General features: G+C 46.3%; 1 protein-coding gene across 1 annotated transcript in view; it reads right to left on the minus strand.

Annotated features, from left to right (window-relative positions):
• Positions 1–23,611, minus strand: part of LOC139228843 (solute carrier family 25 member 35-like) — a 52,057-nt gene that overhangs the window by 5,197 nt on the left and 23,249 nt on the right. Inside the window, exons 2-3 of the mRNA XM_070860281.1 lie at positions 12,721–12,786; positions 864–1,016 (exon numbers count right to left, since the gene is read on the minus strand). Coding sequence (XP_070716382.1) covers positions 864–1,016; positions 12,721–12,786 — 219 coding nt within the window. The remainder of the gene's footprint in view (positions 1–863; positions 1,017–12,720; positions 12,787–23,611) is intronic.

Here is a 23,611-nt window from a genome sequence, read left to right on the forward strand (position 1 = left end):
CCTGGTATCATCCTGGCGAACGTCTATGGCTTGTAACGTCCATTCTATAATAGGGCTGATGTCCACACATGCACATTTTGGAACAGGGGTCAGGAGCAGGATCCTTGGCAGATTTTCCCTCCCTAGCCCAGGTCACTGAGCCTCTGCTGCCACCTCAACTGAAATCAGTTAACTCAGCTCAGGCTGGGAACCAAGCCTAAGAGTTTCTGGATAAACTCATTAAGCCATTGGGGAGAGGGGGAAAGAACCTGGATCATGAAATATTGAACAAGCAAAGTCACTGAGCCCTCCGCCTCCAACAGCCAATGAGAGGTCTGTATCATCAGGGAGGCTATGAGATCGTGAGGCTCACATTGCGTACTATGAATTCCATGTAGGGAGAGGTCCTGTGGGAAGGAGGAAGGAAGGAGGACAGTAGGAGTATGTTTGAGTTTGTGTGTATGTATTGGCACATGTGGCAGAGCCTGGTCTCCAGTCATCTTGGATCCCCTTGCCACTGGACCAGGACCTTGCTCCGTCAAGCCTGTGGGGTGGCTGGTGTGCAACGGCCACCCCACGTTAAAAGAATTCACGCAAGGGCATCTTCCCCCGTTTAAAATGAGTTCATCAGTCACCTGAGTACTCATTTTTAGTGTGGAAGCAAGTCATCCTCGAGCCTGAGGGACTGCCTATGATGGCGATCATCATCAGGGACACTCCTGAGGTCTGATGAGTTGCTGCACTGTGATCCTGTCAACTTGCTACCAAATCAACAAAACTGGAATTGTAACCAGATTGTACAGAATCTGAATGAAAGACTGAAGTTGTTAATCATCATCCCTCTCAGTGATTTGTAACATTCCACACCCTGACATGCCGCTCACCTGCTGGTCCTTGACTAGTTGCTTGGCAGAGGCAAATGTTGCGAGCTGCGCTGCAGATCCAACCATCACCCGAGGAACGGCACCACTGACCCCTCGCCACAGGCCCAGAATCCCTTGTTGTCTGTAAATTGTCAAGAAGGCGGTCGTCACTCCCTGGGGTTGAAGATACAACAAAATCACAGTCGAACAAAAATCAGTCCGCATCCAAGCAAATGGAAATGGCCATCACACAAGGATAGGTTCATGGACTGGAATGTATAGTACCAACAACCTGCATTTATATAGCACTCTCATGTAGGGGAATATGAGGACGCCAAGCAAGGGACAGGAAAGATTACGGGTGAGTGGGGCTGACAGTACAGTTGAAGAGATGTTTTGAATAAAGGGGGAGAGGTAACAAGGTAAAGTGTTTTAAGGAGAGAAGTTCAAAGAGCTGGAGCACACTGAGCCTCTGATAGTGGAGCAGAGGGTGAGGGGAGCAATGATCCCAGAGTCAGAGTGTGGAGAGTCTGTGCGAGGAACAGTGAAGGTTGTTGCGGCCATCAGTGAGATAATGAGGAATGAGATTGTGAAGGGATTGGAACACAAGATAAAGAACTTGAAGTCAATGCACTAGGAAGTCAGTCACATGGGGGATATATGTGAGGAAGACATTAGGTGTTCACACTAGCCCGTCACTGGTCTGTTGTAGTTTAACTCAATAGCATTAATCTCCAGCAAACCGGGACTGCTTTTGCACAGCTCCCAGAGGCTGATTCCAGAGTGGCGTAAACCAGTGTCCAACTCTCCTGCTTGTTCCCTAGGTCAGAGAACGACTGGCAAGGAAAACAAGTTGAAATAGTTAGCCAGGGTGATGCGATTAAGCTTCAGAATGGAAAATGTAAATTGTGGTCCCATGGGGTTAACCCAGCTCTGGCTACCCCTCCCTCAAATCACTAAAACCTTTACTGATATAGAGACACTGGCAGCTTCAGCTTCAGTTAATAACTGACTGTATCAGGATTGCAGCATCATTAGTGACCTTTACTGCAGTGAAACACTGGCCAACTCTTAACAGAACAACAAGCTATCGGTGACAGCAGGAACACAGAGTCAGCGCATTAACCTCACTTAACACCAATTACTGCATTAACACAAGGGACTTTCAGAGATCCAGACGGTGCCTGATTCTGTCAAAATCTGTCCTGTTGGTATTATTCCAATCTCTTTAGATTCTCTCATTTCATTCAGGCAGTGAGCATCTGGACCACAAGGTCTGGGCAGTGCCGATCTCTGCGATCCTGGCAGTCTGGGGTGCCCCTGGGCTTGGAGGAGAATACGAATCCTCCAGGCTTCTTAAATCTGATTACTATCCAGCCACTCATGCTGAAAAATGCATATGTGCGGATGAGAGTAGGAATGGGCCTGTCTGTGATGTCTCGTTTGGGTGGAATATGTGTGAGGAAGGCATTAGGTGTTAACACTAGCCCGTCGTCACTGGTCTGTTGTAGTTTAACCTAATAGCATTAACCTCCAGTAAACCGGGACTGCTGTTGCACAGCTCCAGAGTGATTCCAGAGTGGCGTAAACCGGTGTCCAACTCCCCTGCTTGTTCCTTCGGTCAGACAACGACTGGCAAGGAAAACAAACTTACTGTCTGGGATGCAACCAGGAGTCAGTACCTTCAGAGAGGAGGGGACTGGTGAGAAATAAAAAGATTTCTCCCCCAGGTTCAGGTTCACTCAATGCTGAACAATCTCTGTCAACGGGTCCCAATTTTATACGATTTAACCTGCATTCCATATACATTGTCCCCTGAAGGTAATGACTCTAGCTGGGGTATTGCCCCCTGGCTGCTCTCCAGTACCTTCCTCGATGGATCAGGGGGCAGGCATCCTGGCTGATTTTGCCCTCCCGAAGCTGGGATCAGAGAGGCCCATTGACGCACTCCCACTGCTGTTCCAGCTGAGACTGACTGATTCAGGGATAGAATCTGCTTCCCGGTCTGTGTGACTCAGTACTTCACTAGGCCACCGTGGGATGCTGTTCTTTGTCATTAAAATATATTTCACTGGATTTATAAATACAGCTGCACCTCGCCCAGAGTAAACCCGAAGAGGATGGCAGTTGTGTTTGCAGCTCCTCAATGAAAAAGTGATCTGCAGAAAGACCAAAGCAATGGGGAGGGGTTGAAGAAAGGTGCTGTGCAAGTCTCAGATTTGGTGTCAGCTGTGGCTCAGTGGGTAGCATAATTGCCTATGAGTCAGACGGGTGTGGGTTCAAGTCCCACTCTAAGGACCTGAGCACAAGAATCTAGGCTGACACTCCAGTGGAGTGCTCAGGGAGTGCTGAACTGTTGGAGGTGTCGTCTTTCTGATGAGATGTTAAACTGAGGCCCCATCTGCTCTCTCAGGTGGATGTAAAAGATACCATGACACTATTCCAAAGAAGAGCAGAGGGGTTATCCACGGTGTCCTGGCCAATATTTATCCCTCAATCAACATCACTAAAACTGATTATCCAGTCATTATCACATTGCTGCTTATGGGACCTTGATGTGTGCAAATTGGCCGTGTTTCCTAAATTGCAACAATGACTACACTCCAAAAAGTTGGCTGTAAAGTGCTTTGGGGTGTCCGGTGGTCGTGAAAGATGCTTTTAAATGCAAGTCTTTCTTTCTTGCAAAAAGTGTCAAATAAGACTTTAAACTGAGAGCCCGCCTGCCTGTTTCAATGGTTTAGGTGATCTCATGGCAGTATATGAAATACGGCACAACGTTCACCCACTGTCCTGGCCAACATTCCTCCCTCACCCAACAAGACCAAAAAGAGATTGATTCGTCTTTCAGCTCATTGCTGTTTGTGGGATCTCACCGTGTGCATAGTTACTGCCATGTTTGCCCAATACAACAATGACTACTGCACTTCAAAGTCATTTATGTTGTTTGAAATTATTTTTGAGAGATCTGATAAGATGTTGTATAAATGTAAGCCTTTCTTTCCAAATAGTTTGTGTTATGTATGTAAACATTGTAACTGTGTAAAACTTGCCACCAGAGGGCGCAACTGTTGGAGGCTCAAGGGTAACCTGCACACATAGAAATATAGAAACATAGAAAATAGGTGCAGGAGTAGGCCATTCGGCCCTTCTAGCCTGCACCGCCATTCAATGAGTTCATGGCTGAACATGCAACTTCAGTACTCCATTCCTGCTTTCTCACCATACCCCTTGATTCCCCTAGTAGTAAGGACTTCATCTAACTCCTTTTTGAATATATTCAGTGAACTGGCCTCAACAACTTTCTGTGGTAGAGAATTCCACAGGTTCACCACTCTCTGGGTGAAGAAATTCCTCCTCATCTCAGTCCTAAATGGCTTACCCCTTATCCTTAGACTGTGTCCCCTGGTTCTGGACTTCACCAACATTGGGAACATTCTTCCTGCATCTAACCTGTCTAACCCCATCAGAATTTTAAATGTTTCTATGAGGTCCCCTCTCATTCTTCTGAACTCCAGTGAATACAAGCCCAGTTGATCCAGTCTTTCTTGATATGTCAGTCCCGCCATCCCGGGAATCAGTCTGGTGAACCTTCGCTGCACTCCCTCAATAGCAAGAATGTCCTTCCTCAGGTTAGGAGATCAAAACTGTACACAATACTCCAGGTGTGGCCTCACCAAGGCCCTGTACAACTGTAGCAACACCTCCCTGCCCCTGTACTCAAATCCCCTCGCTATGAAGGCCAACATGCCATTTGCTTTCTTAACCGCCTGCTGTACCTGCATGCCAACCTTCAATGACTGATGTACCATGACACCCAGGTCTCTTTGCACCTCCCCTTTTCCTAATCTGTCACCATTCAGATAATAGTCTGTTTCTCTGTTTTTACCACCAAAGTGGATAACCTCACATTTATCCACATTATACTTCATCTGCCATGCATTTGCCCACTCACCTAACCTATCCAAGTCGCTCTGCAGCCTCATAGCATCCTCCTCGCAGCTCACACTGCCACCCAACTTAGTGTCATCCGCAAATTTGGAGATACTACATTTAATCCCCTCGTCTAAATCATTAATATACAGTGTAAACAGCTGGGGCCCCAGCACAGAACCTTGCGGTACCCCACTAGTCACTGCCTGCCATTCTAAAAAGTCCCCATTTACTCCTACTCTTTGCTTCCTGTCTGACAACCAGTTCTCAATCCATGTCAGCACACTACCCCCAATCCCATGTGCTTTAACTTTGCACATTAATCTCTTGTGTGGGACCTTGTCGAAAGCCTTCTGAAAGTCCAAATATACCACATCAACTGGTTCTCCCTTGTCCACTCTACTGGAAACATCCTCAAAAAATTCCAGAAGATTTGTCAAGCATGATTTCCCTTTCACAAATCCATGCTGACTTGGACCTTTCATATCACCTCTTTCCAAATGCACTGCTATGACATCCTTAATAATTGATTCCATCATTTTACCCACTACCGATGTCAGGCTGACCGGTCTATAATTCCCTGTTTTCTCTCTCCCTCCTTTTTTAAAAAGTGGGGTTACATTGGCTACCCTCCACTCCATAGGAACTGATCCAGAGTCAATGGAATGTTGGAAAATGACTGTCAATGCATCCACTATTTCCAAGGCCACTTCCTTAAGTACTCTGGGATGCAGTCCATCAGGCCCTGGGGATTTATCGGCCTTCAATCCCATCAGTTTCCCCAACACAATTTCCCGACTAATAAGGATTTCCCTCAGTTCCTTCTCCTTACTAGACCCTCCAACCCCTTTTATATCCGGAAGGTTGTTTGTGTCCTCCTCAGTGAATACCGAACCAAAGTACTTGTTCAATTGGTCCGCCATTTCTTTGTTCCCCGTTATAACTTCCCCTGATTCTGACTGCAGGGGACCTACGTTTGTCTTTGCTAACCTTTTTCTCTTTACATATCTATAGAAACTTTTGCAATCCGTCTTAATGTTCCCTGCAAGCTTCTTCTCGTACTCCATTTTCCCTGCCCTAATCAAACCCTTTGTCCTCCTCTGCTGAGTTCTAAATTTCTCCCAGTCCCCGGGTTCGCTGCTATTTCTGGCCAATTTGTATGCCACTTCCTTGGCTTTAATACTATCCCTGATTTCCCTTGATAGCCACGGTTGAGCCACCTTCCCTTTTTTATTTTTACGCCAGACAGGAATGTACAATTGTTGTAGTTCATCCATGCTGTCTCTAAATGTCTGCCATTGCCCATCCACAGTCAACCCCTTCAGTATCATTTGCCAATCTATCCTAGCCAATTCACGCCTCATACCTTCAAAGTTACCCTTCTTTAAGTTCTGGACCATGGTCTCTGAATTAACTGTTTCATTCTCCATCCTAATGCAGAATTCCACCATATTATGGTCACTCTTCCCCAAGGGGCCTCGCACAACGAGATTGCCAATTAATCCTCTCTCATTACACAACACCCAGTCTAAGATGGCCTCCCCCCTAGTTGGTTCCTCGACATATTGGTCTAGAAAACCATCCCTTATGCACTCCAGGAAATCCTCCTCCACCGTATTGCTTCCAGTTTGGTTAACCCAATCTATGTGCATATTAAAGTCACCCATGATAACTGCTGCACCTTTATTGCACGCACCCCTAATTTCATGTTTGATGCCCTCCCCAACATCACTACTACTGTTTGGAGGTCTGTACACAACTCCCACTAACGTTTTTTGCCCTTTTGTATTCTGCAGCTCTACCCATATAGATTCCACATCGTCCAAGCTAATGTCCTTCTGAACTATTGCCTTAATTTCCTCCTTAACCAGCAATGCCACCTCCTTTTCCTTTTATTCTATCTTTCCTGAATGTTGAATACCCCGGATGTTGAGTTCCCAGCCCTGATCATCCTGGAGCCACGTCTCCGTAATCCCAATCACATCATATTTGTTAACATCTATTTGCACAGTTAATTCATCCACCTTATTGCGGATACTCCTTGCATTAAGACACAAAGCCTTCAGGCTTGTTTTTTTAACACCCTTTGTCCTTTTAGAATTTTGCTGTACAGTGGCCCTTTTTGTTCTTTGCCTTGGGTTTCTCTGCCCTCCACTTTTCCTCATCTCCTTTCTGTCTTTTGCTTTTGCCTCCTTTTTGTTTCCCTCTGTCTCCCTGCCTTGGTACCCATCCCCCTGCCATATTAGTTTAAATCCTCCCCAACAGCACTAGCAAACACTCCCCCTAGGACATTGGTTCCGGTCCTGCCCAGGTGCAGACCGTCCGGTTTGTACTGGTCCCCCAGAACCGGTACCAATGCCCCAGGAATTTGAATCCCTCCCTGCTGCACCACTGCTCAAGCCACGTATTCATCTGCGCTATCCTGCGATTCCTACTCTGACTAGCAACTAGCACGTGGCACTGGTAGCAATCCCGAGATTACTACTTTTGAGGTCCTACTTTTTAATTTAGCTCCTAGCTCCTTAAATTCGTTTCGTAGGACCTTGTCCCTTTTTTTACCTATGTCGTTGGTACCAATGTGCACCACGACAACTGGCTGATCTCCCTCCCTTTTTAGAATGTCCTGCACCCGCTCCGAGACATCCTTGACCCTTGCACCAGGGAGGCAACATACCATCCTGGAGTCTCGGTTGCGGCCGCAGAAACGCCTATCTATTCGCTTTACAATTGAATCCCCTATCACTACCGCTCTCCCACTCTTTTTTCTGCCCTCCTGTGCAACAGAGTCAGCCATGGTGCCATGAACTTGGCTGCTGCTGCCCTCCCCTGATGAGTCATCCCCCTCAACAGTACCCAAAGCAGTGTATCTGTGTTGCAGGGGGATGACCACAGGGGACTCCTGCACTACCTTCCTTGCACTGCTCTTCCTGTTGGTCTTCCATTCCCTATCTGGCTGTGGACCCTTTCCCTGCGGTACGACCAACTCGCTACACGTGATACTCACGTCATTCTCAGCATCGTGGATGCTCCAGAGTGAATCCACCCTCAGCTCCAACTCCGCAACGCGGACCGTCAGGAGCTGGAGGTGGATACACTTCCTGCACACATAGTCGACAGGGACACTGGAATCATCCCCGAGTTCCCACATGGTACAGGAGGAGCATAACACCCGACCGAGCTCTCCTGCCATGACTTAACCCTTAGATACACTTAAATTGGCAACAACAATGTTAAAAGTTACTCACTGATATAGAAGAGAAAAAAGAAAAACTACTCATCAATCACCAGCCAATCACTTACCCTCTTGGCTGTGACGTCACCTTTTGATTTCTTTCTACTTCTTTTTGCCTTCTCCCTGTAGCTGCACAAGTACGCCTTTTATAGGCCTCACCAACGGACCTCCTCGACGCTGCACCCAACTGCCGCTGACGCTGGGCCCCAGACTCCCTGCTGTGCCTTTTATAGGCCTCACCAACGGACCTCCGATGCTGCTCCCGACTGCCACCTCGTGCAGGAGAGTATAAAAGGTTGCCTGCCATGCTGTTTAGGCACTCTGGAGTTGTATTAAAGAGACTAAGATCACATCAGTTTTCGCTCACAGTATTCAGTCTTGTGGAGTTCTTCCATACTTAACAATTGGCGATGAGTAACAGATTATGAACTTTCACATGGTCATGGCTGCCGTTGGTATTTTAGAGAGATTAGTAGAGTGTGATGATTGGGAAGCCTTCGTTGAGCGTCTCGACCAGTGCTTCATGGCCAACGAGCTGGATAGGGATGATAAAGCGATCAAGCGCAGGGTGATTCTCCTCACCATGTGTGGGTCCACATATGCGGCCTCATCAAGAATCTGCTAGCACCGGAGAAACCATTGGAGAAGATATATACAGAGTTGTGTACGCTGGTTCTGAACCACCTCAAGCCGAAGGAGAGAGTCTTAATGACCAGGTATCGCTTCTACACGCACCACCGCTCCGAGGGCCAGGACGTGGCGAGTTATGTCACCGACCTGAGATGCCTTGTGGGAACTTGTGAATTTGCTGGATTTTTGGGGGAAATGCTGCGGGACTTTTTTGTGCTTGGCATCGGCCACGAGGTCATCCTTCGATGTCCGCCTAATCCCTAGACCCGAGTGTGCCATCATGATAGCCCAGGCATTCATATCCACGAGCGATAATACCAGACAGATATCTTCCTAGCATCGAAGCTCACCGGCAAGTACTGTGCATAAAATAACGTCGCTAGCAGGCAGAACTTCATATGGCAGGTTCTACACATCTGCAGCTGCAAGACCTAGGATGACTCAGAGTTCACTATCGGGCGTGAATGCAAATCCATTAGCACCATGTTGGTGCTGCGGGGGTAATCATCGAACCCATCAATGTCGATTCAAGCACTACGTGTGCAAAGGCTGTGAAACAATGGGGCACCTCCAGCGAATGTGCAAGAGTGCTGCGACTCACCAAGTGGCAGAGTCGGCAGAGGATGATTGATCCGGCGCGGATCACGCAGAACAAACAAGAGAGGCAACTTAACCCGCGGAAGAGGTGTATGGGGTACACACCTTCACCACCAAGAGCCCTCCTATTATGCTGAAAGTCAAATTGAACGGTATTCCGGTATCAATGGAGTTGGACACGGGGGGAGTCAGTCAATTATGAGTCAGAAGGCTTTTGAGAAACTGTGGGGCAACAAGGCACAAAGGTCCAAACTGAGCCCAATTCAGACAAAGCTGCGCACCTACACCAAAGAGCTCATACCACTCATTGGCAGTGCGGCAGTTAAGGTATCGTACAATGGAGCTGTGCATGATTTATCACTGTGGATTGTACCAGACGATGGCCCAACGCTATTCAGCAGAAGCTGGCTGAGAAAGATTCGATGGAACTGGGACGACATCAAAGCACTTTCTTCAATGGATGATGCTCCGTGTGCCCAAGTGCTGAGCAAGTTTCCGTTGCTATTTGAACCAGGCATCAGCAACTTAACAGGCGCCAAGGTGCAGATCTATCTAGTCCCCGATGGAAGGCCCATTCATCACAAGGCTCAAGCGGTTCCATATATGATGAGGGAGAAAGTCGAGATCGAACTGGACAAGACTTCAATGAGAGGGAATTATATCGCCAGTCGAGTTCAACGAGTGGGCCAGTTCAATTGTTCCGGTGTTGAAAAGCGATGGCACAATCAGAATCTGCCGAGACTACAAGGTAACGATCAACAGAGTCTCGTTACAGGACCAGTACCCGCTACCCAAGGCGGATGACCTGTTCGCAACGTTAGCAGGAGGGAAGTCGTTAAACAAGTTGGACCTAACCTCCGCTTACATGACACAGGAGTTGGCTGAATCTTCGAAAAGATTGACGTGCATCAACACGCGCAAAGGACTGTTTATATACCACAGGTGCCCTTTTGGGATTCGCTTGGCTGCTGCCATCTTCCAGAGGAACATGGAGAGTCTGCTGAAATCGGTTCCGTGCACCGTTGTGTTTCAAGATGACATCCTGATCACCGGTCGTGACACCACCGAACACCTGCACAACCTGGAAGAGGTTCTAAGTTGACTAGACAGAGTGGGACTCAGGCTGAAACACTCCAAGTGTGTTTTCCTGGTGTCAGAGGTCGAATTTTTGGGGAGAAAGATTGCAGCAGACAATATTAAACACACGGACTCAAAGACAGAGCCCATTAAGAATGCACCCAGACCACAGAATGTGACGGAACTGCATTCATTCCTGGGACTCCTCAACTATTTTGGTAACTTTCTACCTGGGTTAAGCACTTTGCTGGAACCATTGCATATGTTGCTACGTAAGGGTGATGACTGGGTTTGGGGTAAATCTCAAGAGACAGCCTTTGAGAAGGCCAGAAACCTACTTTGTTCTAATAAGTTACTTGTACTGTATGACCCATGTAAATGATTAGTGCTAGCTTGTGTTGCATCTTCGTACGGGGTCGGCTGTGTGTTACAGCAAACCAATGTATCGGGCAAACTTCAACCGGTTGCATATGCGTCTAGAAGTCTGTCTAAGGCTGAAAGAATCTACAGTATGGTCGAGAAAGAGGCGTTAGCATGTATATATGGGGTTAAGAAAATGCACCAAAAACTTTTGGACTTCGGTTTGAGCTTGAAACCGACCACAAACTGCTCATTTCGCTGTTTTCAGAAAGCAAAGGTATAAACACCAATGCTTAGTCCCGTATCCAAAGATGGGCACTAACATTGTCCGCCTATGACTATGTTATCCGCCACAGACCAGGCACGGAGAACTGTGCTGATGGCTACTATTGCCCATTACCGGGGGTGGAAATGGCGCAGCCTGCATACTTGCTTCTGGTCATGGATGCTTTTGAGAGCGTGGGGTCACCTGTCACTGCTCGCCAGATCAGGACCTGGACCAGCCAGGATCTTGTGCTATCGCTTGTAAAATGTTGCGTCCTCAATGGGAGCTGGTTGGCCATTCCCGGGGAGATGCAAGATGAAATTAAGCCGTTTCACCGACGCAAAGATGAAATGTCCATCTAGTCGGATTGTCTCTTATAGGGTAATTGCGTGGTTTTGCCAAAAAAAGGCAGGAAAACGTTTATATGTGACCTACACAGTACCCACTCAGGCATAGTCATGATGAAGGTTATAGTCAGGTCGCATGTTTGGTTGTCCGGCATCAACTCGGACTTAGAGTCATGTGTACACCAGTGCAACACGTGTTCACAACTGAGCAATGCACCAAGGGAGGCTCCATTGAGTCTGTGGTCATGGCCCTCCAAACCGTGGTCCAGGATCCACGTAGATTTTGCTGGCCCCTTTCTCGGAAAGATGTTTTTAGTTGTAGTAGACGCTTACTCTAAATGGATTGAATGCGTAATCATGTCATCCAGCACATCCACAGCCACCATTGAAAGCCTCCGGGCTATGTTTGCCACCCATGGCTTGCCCGACGTCCTTGTCAGTGACAATGGACCATGTTTCACCAGCTCGGAATTCAACGAGTTTATGACCTGCAATGGCATCAAGCATGTCAGGTCTGCCCCGTTTAAGCACATATCCAACGGTCAAGCAGAATGGGCAGTCCAAACTATCAAGCAGAGCTTGAAACGCGTGACTGAAGGCTCCTTGCAGACCCGCTTATCTTGGGTTCTGCTCTGCTCACTCGCTCACTGGGGTTCCCCCCTGCAGAATTGCTAATGAAGAGAGCACTCAAAACCAGGCTCTCCCTAGTCCACCTGGATCTAAATGATCATGTGGAAACCCGACGTCACCGGCAAAACATGTACCACGATCGTGCGGCTGTATCGCGTGACATTGATGTTAACGACCCTGTGTCTGTCCTGAATTATGGTCATGGTCCTAAATGGGTTGCTGGCACTGTCTTCGCCAAGGAGGGGAATAGAGTGTTTATAGGCAAACTACTGAATGGACAAACCTACAGAAAGCATTTGGATCAGACCAAACTGCGGTTCACCGACAACCAGGAACAAATGAAGAGGACATCACCATCATCGATCCACCAATACACAACCAACCAGCAATCAACCTCGCTGTCAATCAAGAGGATGAACCCACCATTCCCAACAGTCCTGTCAGACCAGCCGCGCCGCAGTGCAGCAATGGTCCGACCAACTCACCCATGCTAGAGTTTGAACTCAGACGATCAACCAGGGAGCGTAGGGCCCCGGATTGTCTCAACTTGTAAATAATTTGTATCAAAGACTTTTGGGGGGGGGAGTGATGTTATGTATGTAAACATTGTGACTGTGTAAGACTTGCCACCAGAGGGCACAATTGTTGGAGGCTCAAGGGTCACCTGCACACCTTGTGCAGGAGAGTATAAAAGGTTGTCTGCCATGCTGCTTAGGCACTCTGGAGTTGTATTAAAGAGACTAAGGTCACATCAATTTTAGCTCACAGTACTCAGTCTTGTGGCGTTCTTCCATACTTAACAATTTGTACCTGATGATTATGCTGGTGTCCCACGGCGATGACAGCTGCAGACTGGGCCTGTAGATGAGTCTTTACCTATGAGGAAGCAAAGCACAAAACAGTCACAAGTGGTTTATGGACTATGCAGAAGAGGATTCAGGCACCAGCTGGGAAGTTACAAAATCAGTAAACAAACTCTCAATAAAGTTAAAATAATTGCTGAAATCTTGATATTCTGCAACATTTCTAAGTTCGGATTTATTAAAACCATGAGTTTTAAAGTGATTGGTGAATGACTAATGCTGTCTGACCAAAGGATTGTTTGACTGCTGCATCATCTGCTCAGTTTAAATGATCTAGATGAGCATTTGATTGCATTCTATTATTTCACAACTAACATTAAGAAAATTACAATATAATTCCTTACCAATTAGATCATCAGACACCATAGAGCCCAGTCTCATACGCAGTGAGTGGTTTCTTTATTCATACACGGGATGTGGGCGTCGCTAGCAAGGCCAACATTTATTGTCCATTCCTAATTGCCCTTGAGAAGATGGTGGGTGGTGAGCCACCTTCTTGAACCGCTGCAATCCGAGTGGTGAAGGTACTCCCACAGTGCTGTTAGATAGGGAGTTCCAGGATTTTGACCCAGCGACATTGAAGGAACAACGATATATTTCCAAATCAGAGTGGTGTGGGACTTGAGGGGAACTTGGAGGTGGTGTTCCCATGTGCTTGCTGCCCTTGACCTTCTAGTTGGTAGAGGTCACGGGTTTGGGTGGTTCTGTCGAAGAAACCTTGGCGAGTTGCTGCAGTACATCTTGTAGATGGCACACACTGCAACCATGGTGTGCCTACTCCTGCTCCTATTTCTTATGTTCTTATCACACTCCTGACTTGTGCCTTGTAGATGGTGAAAAGGCTTTGGGGAGTCAGGAGGTGAATCACTCGCCACAGAATACCCAGCCTCTGACCTGCTCTTGTAGCCACAGTATTTATGTGGCTGGTTCAGTTAAGTTTCTGATCAATGGTGACCCCCAGGATTTTTGGATACCAAGGGAATCAAATGATATGGGGATAGTGCAGGAAAGTGGAGTTATGGTAGAAGATCAGTCATGATCTTACTGAATGGCAGAGCAGGCTCGAAGGGCCGAAAGGCCGATTCTTCTCCTGTTTCTTATGTTTTAAACATTAAATGCTACATATAGGAAGGCAACATGCATATTCAATGAATAATCTTAAAATAACTAAAGGTGAAACTGAAAGATCGCGCCCAGAAGCTACACAATGAGCCGCAAATACATAATAAGCCAACGCCGAGCAAGCCAGCCACAGCTCCTGATTTGAAGAGCAGCAGCTGTTGTTTTCCTCTGCTTCATAAATGTGCAAATTCATTGGAACAGATTCAGCTGTCCATGTGACCCGAGGACTATTTAAATCTCAGCCGTATGGACGTAAACTAGAGGTGATCCAAAACTCAGCTGCCCGTGTCCTAACTCGCACCAAGTCTGGCTCATCCATCACCCCTGTGCTCGCTGACCTACATTGGCTCCCGGTTAAGCAACGCCTCGATTTCAAAATTCTCATCCTTATTTTTAAATCCCTTCATGGCTTTGCCCTCCCTACCTCTGCATTGTCCTCCAGCCCCACAACCCCTTGAAATGTCTACGCTCCTCTAATTCTGCCCTCTTGAGCATCCCTGATTATAATCGCTCAACCATTAGTGGCTGTGCCTTCTGTTGCCTTGGCCCCAAGCTCTGGAACTCCCTGCCTAAATCGCTCCACCTCTCTATCCCTCTTTTCTCCTTTAAGACACTCCTTAAAATCTACCTCTTTGACCAAGCTTTTGGTTACCTGCGCTAATTTCTACTTATGTGGCTCGGTGTCAAATTTTTAAAATCTCTTAATACTCCTGTGAAGCGCCTTGGGACGTTTCACTATGTTCTAGGTGCTATATAAATACAAGTTGTTGTTTCTATTTAAATAGGGTGCTAAGAACTTGCACACAGGGGCTACAGGAACAATTGCCACGGCTATGTTTATATAGCATGAAAACGGGGTCACTGCACCTTCCCTGTCTAGTTCATCCGTGACCAGTGGACAGAACAAAAGGGAGTTTTACAGGGCACATGTGGACTGTTACTTTAAATTACTCTGCATTGAAACCATCTACCTCAAACTGATTAGCAAAACCATTTTGAACACAATTTCACCAAAATTTCAGATAATTGACATCAGTGAATCACGCACACGAGGTCTGACAGCATCATCAACCGCAAACAACCAAGTGCAAAACAACCTGACACCACGCTTTAAAACAGCAGCAAAAGGCGGAACTGTGCTGCTGGCATTCAGTCCAAGGTTAGACTGAGGCACTGAATCCCATGGATATTAATGCAGTCAAGATGCCCATGGGCTTCTCCTATAAACAATGGCACTGGAGCAACTTAAGTAGAAACCTGCGTGGACAGGGGTTCCTCCAACATCTCCCACCCACCCACCCAAATTTGTTCCACCCTCTCTTTGAAGTGTTGACATCTTGTTCCACTGGCGCAGACCACCCTCTGCTATCTCACCCAAGGGACCGCTCTTCTTGCGTGGTCCTAGTGATCAGCCATGCCTCAGTGGGTAGCACTCTCGCCTCTGAGTCAAAAGGTTGTGGGTCCAAATCCCACTCAAGATTTGAGCACAAAGTCAAGGCTGGCACTTTGGTGCACGACTGAGTGAGTGCTGCACTGTCGGAGGTGCCGTCTCTTGGATGAGATTTTAAACCGAGGCCCAATCTGCCCTTTCAGGTGGATGCAAAAGATACTATGGCACCATTTTGAAGAAGAGCAGGGCAATTCAACATGGTCAATACTAATCCCTCAACCAACATCACTAAAACAAATTATCTGGTCATTATCACATTGCTGTTTGTGGGTCCTTTCTCTGCACAAATTGGCTGCCATGATTCATACATTACAACAGTGACTATACTTCAAAAAGTAGTTCAGTGGCTGTAGAGAGCTTTGGGACATCCTGAGGTCCGGAAAGGCATATATAAATGCGTTTCTTCTTTCTTTGGAACATCAGTTTTCTGACACAGTGCAAGCTGCACCTTCATAGAAATATAGAAAATAGGCGCAGGAGCAGGCCATTTGGCCCTTCGAGCCTGCACCGCCATTCAATATGATCATGGCTGATCATTCAACCTCAGTACCCCACCCCAGCCATCTCTCCATACTCCCTGATCCCTTTAGCCTTAAGGGCCACATCTAACTCCCTTTTGAATATGTCCAACGAACTGGACTCAACAACTTTCTGAGGCAGAGAATTCCATAGGTTCACAACTCTTTGGGTGAAAAAGTTTCTCCTCATCTCGGTCCTATATGGCTTACTCCTTATCCTTAGACTGTCTCCCCTGGTTCTGGACTTCCCCAACATCAGGAACATTCTTCCTGCATCTAACCTGTCCAGTCCTGTCAAAATTTTATACGCTTCTATGAGATCCCCTCTCATTCTTCTAAATTCCAGTGAGTATAAGCCTAGCCGATCCAGTCTTTCCTCATATGTCAATCCTGCCATCCCGGGAATCAGTCTGGTGAACCTTCGCTGCACTCCCTCAATAGCAAGCACGTCCTTCCTCAGATTAGGAGACCAAAACTGCACACAATACTCAAGGTGTGGTCTCACCAAGGACCTGCAGCAAGACCTCCCTGCTCCTATACTCAAATCCCCTCGCTATGAAGGCCAACGTGGCATTTGCTTTCTTTACTGCCTGCTGTACCTGCATGCCTACCTTCAACGACTGATGTACCATGACACCCAGGTCTCGTTGCACTTCCCCTTTTACTAATCTGTCACCATTCAGATAATAATCTACCTTCCTGTTTTTGCCACCAAAGTGGATAACCTCACATTTATCCACATTATACTGCATCTGCCATGCATTTGCCCATTCACCTAACCTGTCCAAGTCCCCCTGCAGCCTCTTAGCATCCTCCTCACAGCTCACACTGCCACCCAGCTTAGTGTCATCTGCAAACTTGGAGATATTACATTCAATTCCTTCGTCTAAATCATTAATGTATATTGTAAATAGCTAGGGGCCCAGCACTGAATCCTGCGATGTCCCACTAGTCGCTGACTGCTATTCTGAAAATACCTGTTTATTCCCACTCTTTGCTTCCTGTCTGCCAACCATTTCTCTATCCACGTCAATACATTACCCCCAATACCATGTGCCTTAATTTTGCGCACTAATCTCTTGTGTGGGACCTTGTCAAAAGCCTTTTGACAGTCCAAAAACACCACATCTACTGGTTCTCCCTTATCCACTCTACTAGTTACATCCTCAAAAAAATCTAGAAGATTTGTCAAGCAGGTTTCTCTTTCATAAATCCATGCTGACTTGGACCGATCCTGTCACTGCTTTCCAAATGCGCTGCTATTACATCTTTAATAATTGACTCCAGCATTTTCCCCACCACTGATGTCAGGCCGACCGGTCTATAATTCCCTGTTTTCTCTCTCTCACCTTTTTTAAAAAGTGGGGTTACATTAGCTACCCTCCAATCCATAGGAACTGATCCAGAGTCCATGGAATGTTGGAAAATGACCACCAATGCATCCACTATTTCTAGGGCCACTTCCTTAAGTACTCTGGGATGCAGACTATCAGGCCCTGGGGATTTATCGGCCTTCAGTCCCTTCAATTTCCCTAACGCAATTTCCTGACTAATAAGGATTTCCCTTCTCGCTAGACCCTCGGTCCCCTATTATTTTCGGAAGGTTATTCGTGTATTCCTTAGTGAAGACAGAACCAAAGTATTTGTTCAATTGGTCTGCCATTTCCTTGTTCCCCATTATGAATTCACCTGATTCTGACTGCAAGGGACCTGCATTAGTCTTTACTAATCTTTTTCTGTACACATATCTATAGAAGCTTTTACAGTCAGTTTTTATGTTCCCTGCAAGTTTACTCTCATACTCTATTTTTCCCCTCCTAATTAAACTCTTAGTCCTCCTCTGCTGAATTCTAAATTTCTCCCAGTCCTCAGGTTTGCTGCTTTTTCTGGGAATTTATATGCCTCTTTCTTATATTTAACACTTTCCCTAATTTCCCTTGTTAGCCACGGTTGAGCCACCTTCCCTTTTTTATTTTTACGCCACACAGGGATGTACAATTGTTGTAGTTCATCCATGTGATCTTTAAATGTCTGCCATTGCCTATCCACCGTCAACCCTTTAAGTATCATTCGCCAGTCTATCCTAGCCAATTCATGTCTCATACCGTCGAAGTTTCCTTGCTTTAAGTTCAGGACCTTAGTCTCTGAATTAACTGTGTCACTCTCCATCTTAATGAAGAATTCTACCATATTATGGTCACTCTTCCCCAAGGGGCCTCGCACGACCAGATTGCTAATTAATCCTCTCTCGTTACACAAGACATTGTCTAGGATGGCTTGCTGTCTAGTTAATTCCTCGACATATTGGTCTAGAAAACCATCCCTTATGCACTTCAGGAACTCCTCCTCCACAGTATTGCTACCAGTTTGGTTGGCCCAATAAATATGTAGATTAAAGTCACCCATGATAACTGCTGTACCCTTATTGCACGCATCCCTAATTTCCTGTTTGATGCCGTCCCCAACCTCCCTACTACTGTTTGGTGGTCTGTACACAACTCCCGCTAACGTTTTCTGCTCTTTGGTGTTTCGAAGCTCTACCCATATAGATTCCACATCATCCACACTAATGTCCTTCCTTACTATTGCGTTAATCTCCTCTTTAACCATCCCCACCTCCTTTGCCTTTCTGTCTATCCTTCCTGAATATTGAATACCCCTGGATGTTGAGTTCCCAGCCTTGGTTACCCTGGAGCCATGTCTCCGTAATCCCAATTACATCATATGCGTTAACAGCTATCTGCGCAGTTAATTCATCCACCTTATTACGAATGCTCCTCGCATTGAGACTCAGAGCCTTCCGGCTTGTATTTTTTAACACTCTTTGTCCTTTTAGAATTCCTTCCAATCATGCTTAAAGAAAATATAAAAAACTTACATATCTCACAATAACATGATTACTGATATCATTTTTTGTGTCTTTGACTACCTTCATGAACATTTGACACAGAGGCCTCAGCCTCTCAAAATCCTAGCGTTAGGGTTGAAATTCTCTCAGAACTTTCATTGTCAGCTGAAGAGCTGTAACAATTACAGCTGTGTTTGCATTTCCCAGAATATTAGTGTGAGCATGTGAGGATCTCTCATTCTCTCACTGCAACAACTCAAAGCATGTATTTCCTCAGACGACAGCAATATTTATGAGTTTGTTTTCCCAAATGAACTGAGAGAGATAGACAGAGGAAGATGATACCACCTACTTTTGTTGTTCATACTGAGAATTTGAAAACATTGTTCACCAAGATTTAATTATGCAGCTGTAGAACACATTTAATTATCTAGCTGCAATGGGTAAGGAAAATATTGTGCTTGAAATTGAGGTCGGAGACTTCCTTCGTACGAATGCCTCTGACCTGAAAAAATTCTACGCATCTACGTGTTGGTCTTGGAGAAACGTAAGATCCTGGTCAGAGGCCTAGATTTGCTGCGCAGCGCATGGAGACCTGTCTTCGAGGTACGCAAGTCCAAGCTGGAGTCACGTGAGCCTGGACAACCAATCACGGTGCAGTATTATTATTGATAATAATGGGAACTCCGTTTGTATGAGTTCCCATTATTATAGAAACATAGAAAATAGATGCAGGAGTAGGCCATTCGGCCCTTCGAGCCTACACCACCATTCAATAAGGTCATGGCTGATCATTCCCTCAGTACCCCTTTGTCATTGATAATGAGAAAACCCTCTAAAACACCCAAATACAGCATATTGAATAATAAATAAAAAACCTCACATATTTGAAATTAAATGTAATTAAATGTTTTAGAAAAAATATATATTGGAGGATTTTTTTTAAATGTGTTTTAATAGTGTTAAAAATAAACTTAGTTTAATGGACAGGGTTTTTAAACCATAAAAATGTGTATTTAAATTTAATTTTTATATGTTTTAAAACTGCTAAGCTGGTAAAAGTAAGCTATGCGCCTGCTTTCACCAGGCGCAAAAGTTTGAAGGACATTCGTTGGGCATGAGTTGGGCAAATAGCCCAATCTCTTCCGCGCAGATGTCCTTCTCCCAGGGATACGGAGGATCTGTCAAGAGAAATCTTGACAGACTGGAAAAAACGCTTTTTGGCGCACGCGCACCGCGCCCCGAAAACTGGATTTTGCGAGGCCTCACCGGGTCCGTGTGCACTTCTTATGGACGTGGTGAGGCCGGAATTTTAGCCCCATTAAATTATTTACTTTCCAAGTACCGATCAAAAAAATATTTCTTTCATTGACTCTGGGCAGATTTCTGAGAACATTTATTTCAAATTCTCTCATTCGAGATGTGCAACCCTTCACCACCCCCACCATCCTACAGCCTGAAATTGTCAAGCAATCAGCAAAAGTTCTTGACTAAACAACAATGTAACTCTGAGTGACCTGAGCTCATTTTTACTCATCAGCAATCTGACATGGTGGACCTTAAGGGACACTACTGCACCATGGAAGAATGATACATTGTGCATTATATGCTATAATACTCTTGTCATTCTAAAAAGGTGCATCATCCAACTTAGCATGAACAAAGTCATGGTTGAGCGACAATATTTTTATATATTAAAAAACCATGTGCATGCTATGATAAAAATAGCTCCAAGAAAGAAAGCCAGTCACTTCCAATTCACAGACAAACGGCTCCACACACAGAAATACCTTCCAATTGACTTCAGGAGCCACACTTTAAGTCAGTGGTTCTCAAATTTTTTTGGGTGCAGGGCCCCTTTTCAAATGAATCAACAACAACAACTTGTATTTGTTATGTATTGAATAAAGTGTCTGACCAGATACTGTGAGCTCAAAGTAACATGTGACCGTAGTCCTTTAATACAGGTCTCCAGAATGCCTCTCCAGCCTGTGAGGCCTCCTTATGTACAGGTGCTCCCAAAGGATTGTGGGATCCCTTGGGACTCCAGGGGATGAGCCCTCTGGTGGTTAAACAGGTATTTACAGGTTTACATATATAACAACACTCCCCCCCCCCCCCTCAAAGTCAGTAGTGTAACTATTTACAATGTGAGTCGATCTGGGGCCTTCCTTTCCCTGGTTGATCATCTCGGTGCAAATGCTGGTTTTGGTGAGTCGTTTGTTGGGTCCTCGCTGGGCTGTTGTGCAGCTGGCCTTGCTGGGCTGCCTGCGTAGTGAGTTCTGCTGGGCTGCTGTGGGTGATGGGTTCTGCTTCGTGGTCAACCGCTGGGTCGGTTGCCACTGGTGTGTGTGTTGGAGGGTCAAAAAAGGTAGAGTCTATTGTGGGTTGCTCTGGATAGTCCGTAAATCTGAGTTTGGTTTGGTCCAAGTGTTTCCTGCAGGTGAGTCCATTTGAAAGTTTGACCAGAAACACCCTACTCCCTTCTTTGGCCATGACAGTGCCGGGAAGCCACTTGGGACTTTGTCCATAGTTCAACACAAATACAGGATCATTAATCTCAATTTCGCGTGACACATTTGCGCGATCATGATATGCACTTTGTTGGAGCTGCCTGCTCTCTACCTGTTCATGTAGATCAGGGTAGACTAAAGTGAGCCTTGTCTTAAGTGCCCTTTTCATGAACAGTTCAGCAGGGGGAACCCCTGTGATCGAGTGGGGTCTTGTGCGGTAGCTAAGCATGACTCGGGATAGGCGAATCTGCAGTGAGCCTTCAGTTATCCTCTTCAAGCTCTGCTTGATTGTTTGCACTGCTCTCTCTGCCTGACTATTGGATGCTGGTTTAAACGGGGCAGATGTGACATGTTTGATCCCATTACGGGTCATGAACTCTTTGAACTCGGCACTGGTGAAGCACGGCCCATTGTCACTCACAAGGACATCAGGCAGGCCATGCGTGGCGAACATGGCCCTCAGGCTTTTAGTGGTGGCAGTGGGCGTGCTTGCCGACATTATCTCAAATTCAATCCTTTTGGAGTACGCATCTATAACCACTAGGAACATTTTTCCCAAGAATGGGCCTGCATAGTTGGCATGGACCCTAGACCACGGTTTGGAGGGCCAAGACCATAAACTTAGTGGCACCTCCCTGGGTGCATTGCTTAACTGTGAACATGTATTACATTTGTGCACGCAGGACTCTAAGTCTGCATCGATTCCGGGCCACCACACGTGGGATCTGGCTATCGCTTTCATCATTACAATGCCTGGGTGGGTACTGTGGAGATCACTAATGAAAGTGTCCCTGCCCTTTTTGGATACCACTACCCGATTACCCCATAGGAGGCAGTCTGCCTGTATAGACATTTCATCTTTGCGCCGCTGGTACGGCTTTATTTCTTCCTGTATTTCTAACGTGACACTGGTCCAGCTCCCGTGAAGCATACAGTTTTTACTAAGGACAGTAAGGGGTCCTGGCTCATCCAGGTTCTAATCTGTCGGGCGGTAACAGGTGATTGCTCACTCTCGAATGCTTCCATTACTATGACTAAATCTGCGGGCTGTGCCATCTACACCCCTGTGGTGGGCAATCGCAGCCTACTGAGAGCATCGGCGCAGTTTTCTGTGCCTGGCCTGTGGCGGATGGCGTAGTTGTATGCGAACAACGTGGGCGCCCATCTCTGGATGTGGGCTGATGCATTCGTATTTATCCTCTTACTTTCAGAAAAAAGGGCCATCAGTGGCTTATGGTTGGTTTCCAATTCAAATTTGAGCCCAAACAGATATTGATGCATTTTCTTTACCCCATAAACACACGCTAACATTTCTTTTTCGATCATACTGTAGGCCTTCTCAGCCTTAGACAGACTTCTGGATGCATAAGCAACCGGTTGCAATTTCCCCGATTCATTAGCTTGTTGCAATACACATCCGACCCCGTATGACGACGCATCACATGCTAGTACCAAACGTTTACATGGATCATACAACACAAGCAATTTGTTTGAGCATAACAGTTTTCTAGCTTTTACAAAGGCATTTTCTTGGCTGTTACCCCATACCCATTCGTCTCCCTTATGCAGTAAAGCGTGTAGTGGTTCTAACAGTGTGCTAAGACCGGTAAGAAGTTACCAAAGTAGTTCAGGAGTCCCAGAAACAACCCCAGCTCCGTCATGTTCTGTGGTCTCAGTGCGTTTTCGATTCTCTCCGTCTTCGAATCGGTGGGCCTGATGCCGTCCGGCGTGATTCTTCTCACCAAGAACTCCACTTCATGCGCCAGGAAAATGCATTTTGTGCGTTTTAACCTGAGCCCCACGTGATTAAGCCAACTAAGAACCTCCTCCAAGTTCTGCAGGTGCTCGACGGTGTCCCGACCTGTAACCAAGGTATTGTCCTGGAAGACCACGGTGAGCGGGATCGATTTCAGTAAAGTTTCCATGTTTCTCTGGAATATCACCGCAGCTGATCAAATCCCAAACGGGCATCTGTTGTAAATGAAGAGACCTTTGTGCGTGTTGATGCAGGTGAGGCCCTTCGATGATTCCGCCAGCTCCTGCGTCATGTAGGCTGAGGTCAAGTCCAGCTTCGTGAACGTTTTTCCTCCCGCCAGCGTTGCAAATAGGTCATCTGCCTTTGGTAGCGGGTATTGATCCTGCAGGGAGAAACGATTGATAGTTACTTTGTAATCACCACAGATTCTGACGGTGCCGTCTCCCTTGAGGACTGGAACAATCGAATTGGCCCACTCGTTGAATTCGATCGGCGAAATGATGCCCTCTCGTTGCAGTCAGTCCAGCTCGATCTCCACCCTCTCTCTCATCATGTACGGTACCGCTCTCGCCTTGTGATGGATGGGTCGCGCCCCCGGAATCAGGTGGGTCTGCATTTTTGCTCCTTGGAA

Source organism: Pristiophorus japonicus, chromosome 18 (assembly GCF_044704955.1).
Source record: "Pristiophorus japonicus isolate sPriJap1 chromosome 18, sPriJap1.hap1, whole genome shotgun sequence".
In the NCBI taxonomy this organism is placed as follows: Eukaryota; Metazoa; Chordata; class Chondrichthyes; family Pristiophoridae; genus Pristiophorus; species Pristiophorus japonicus.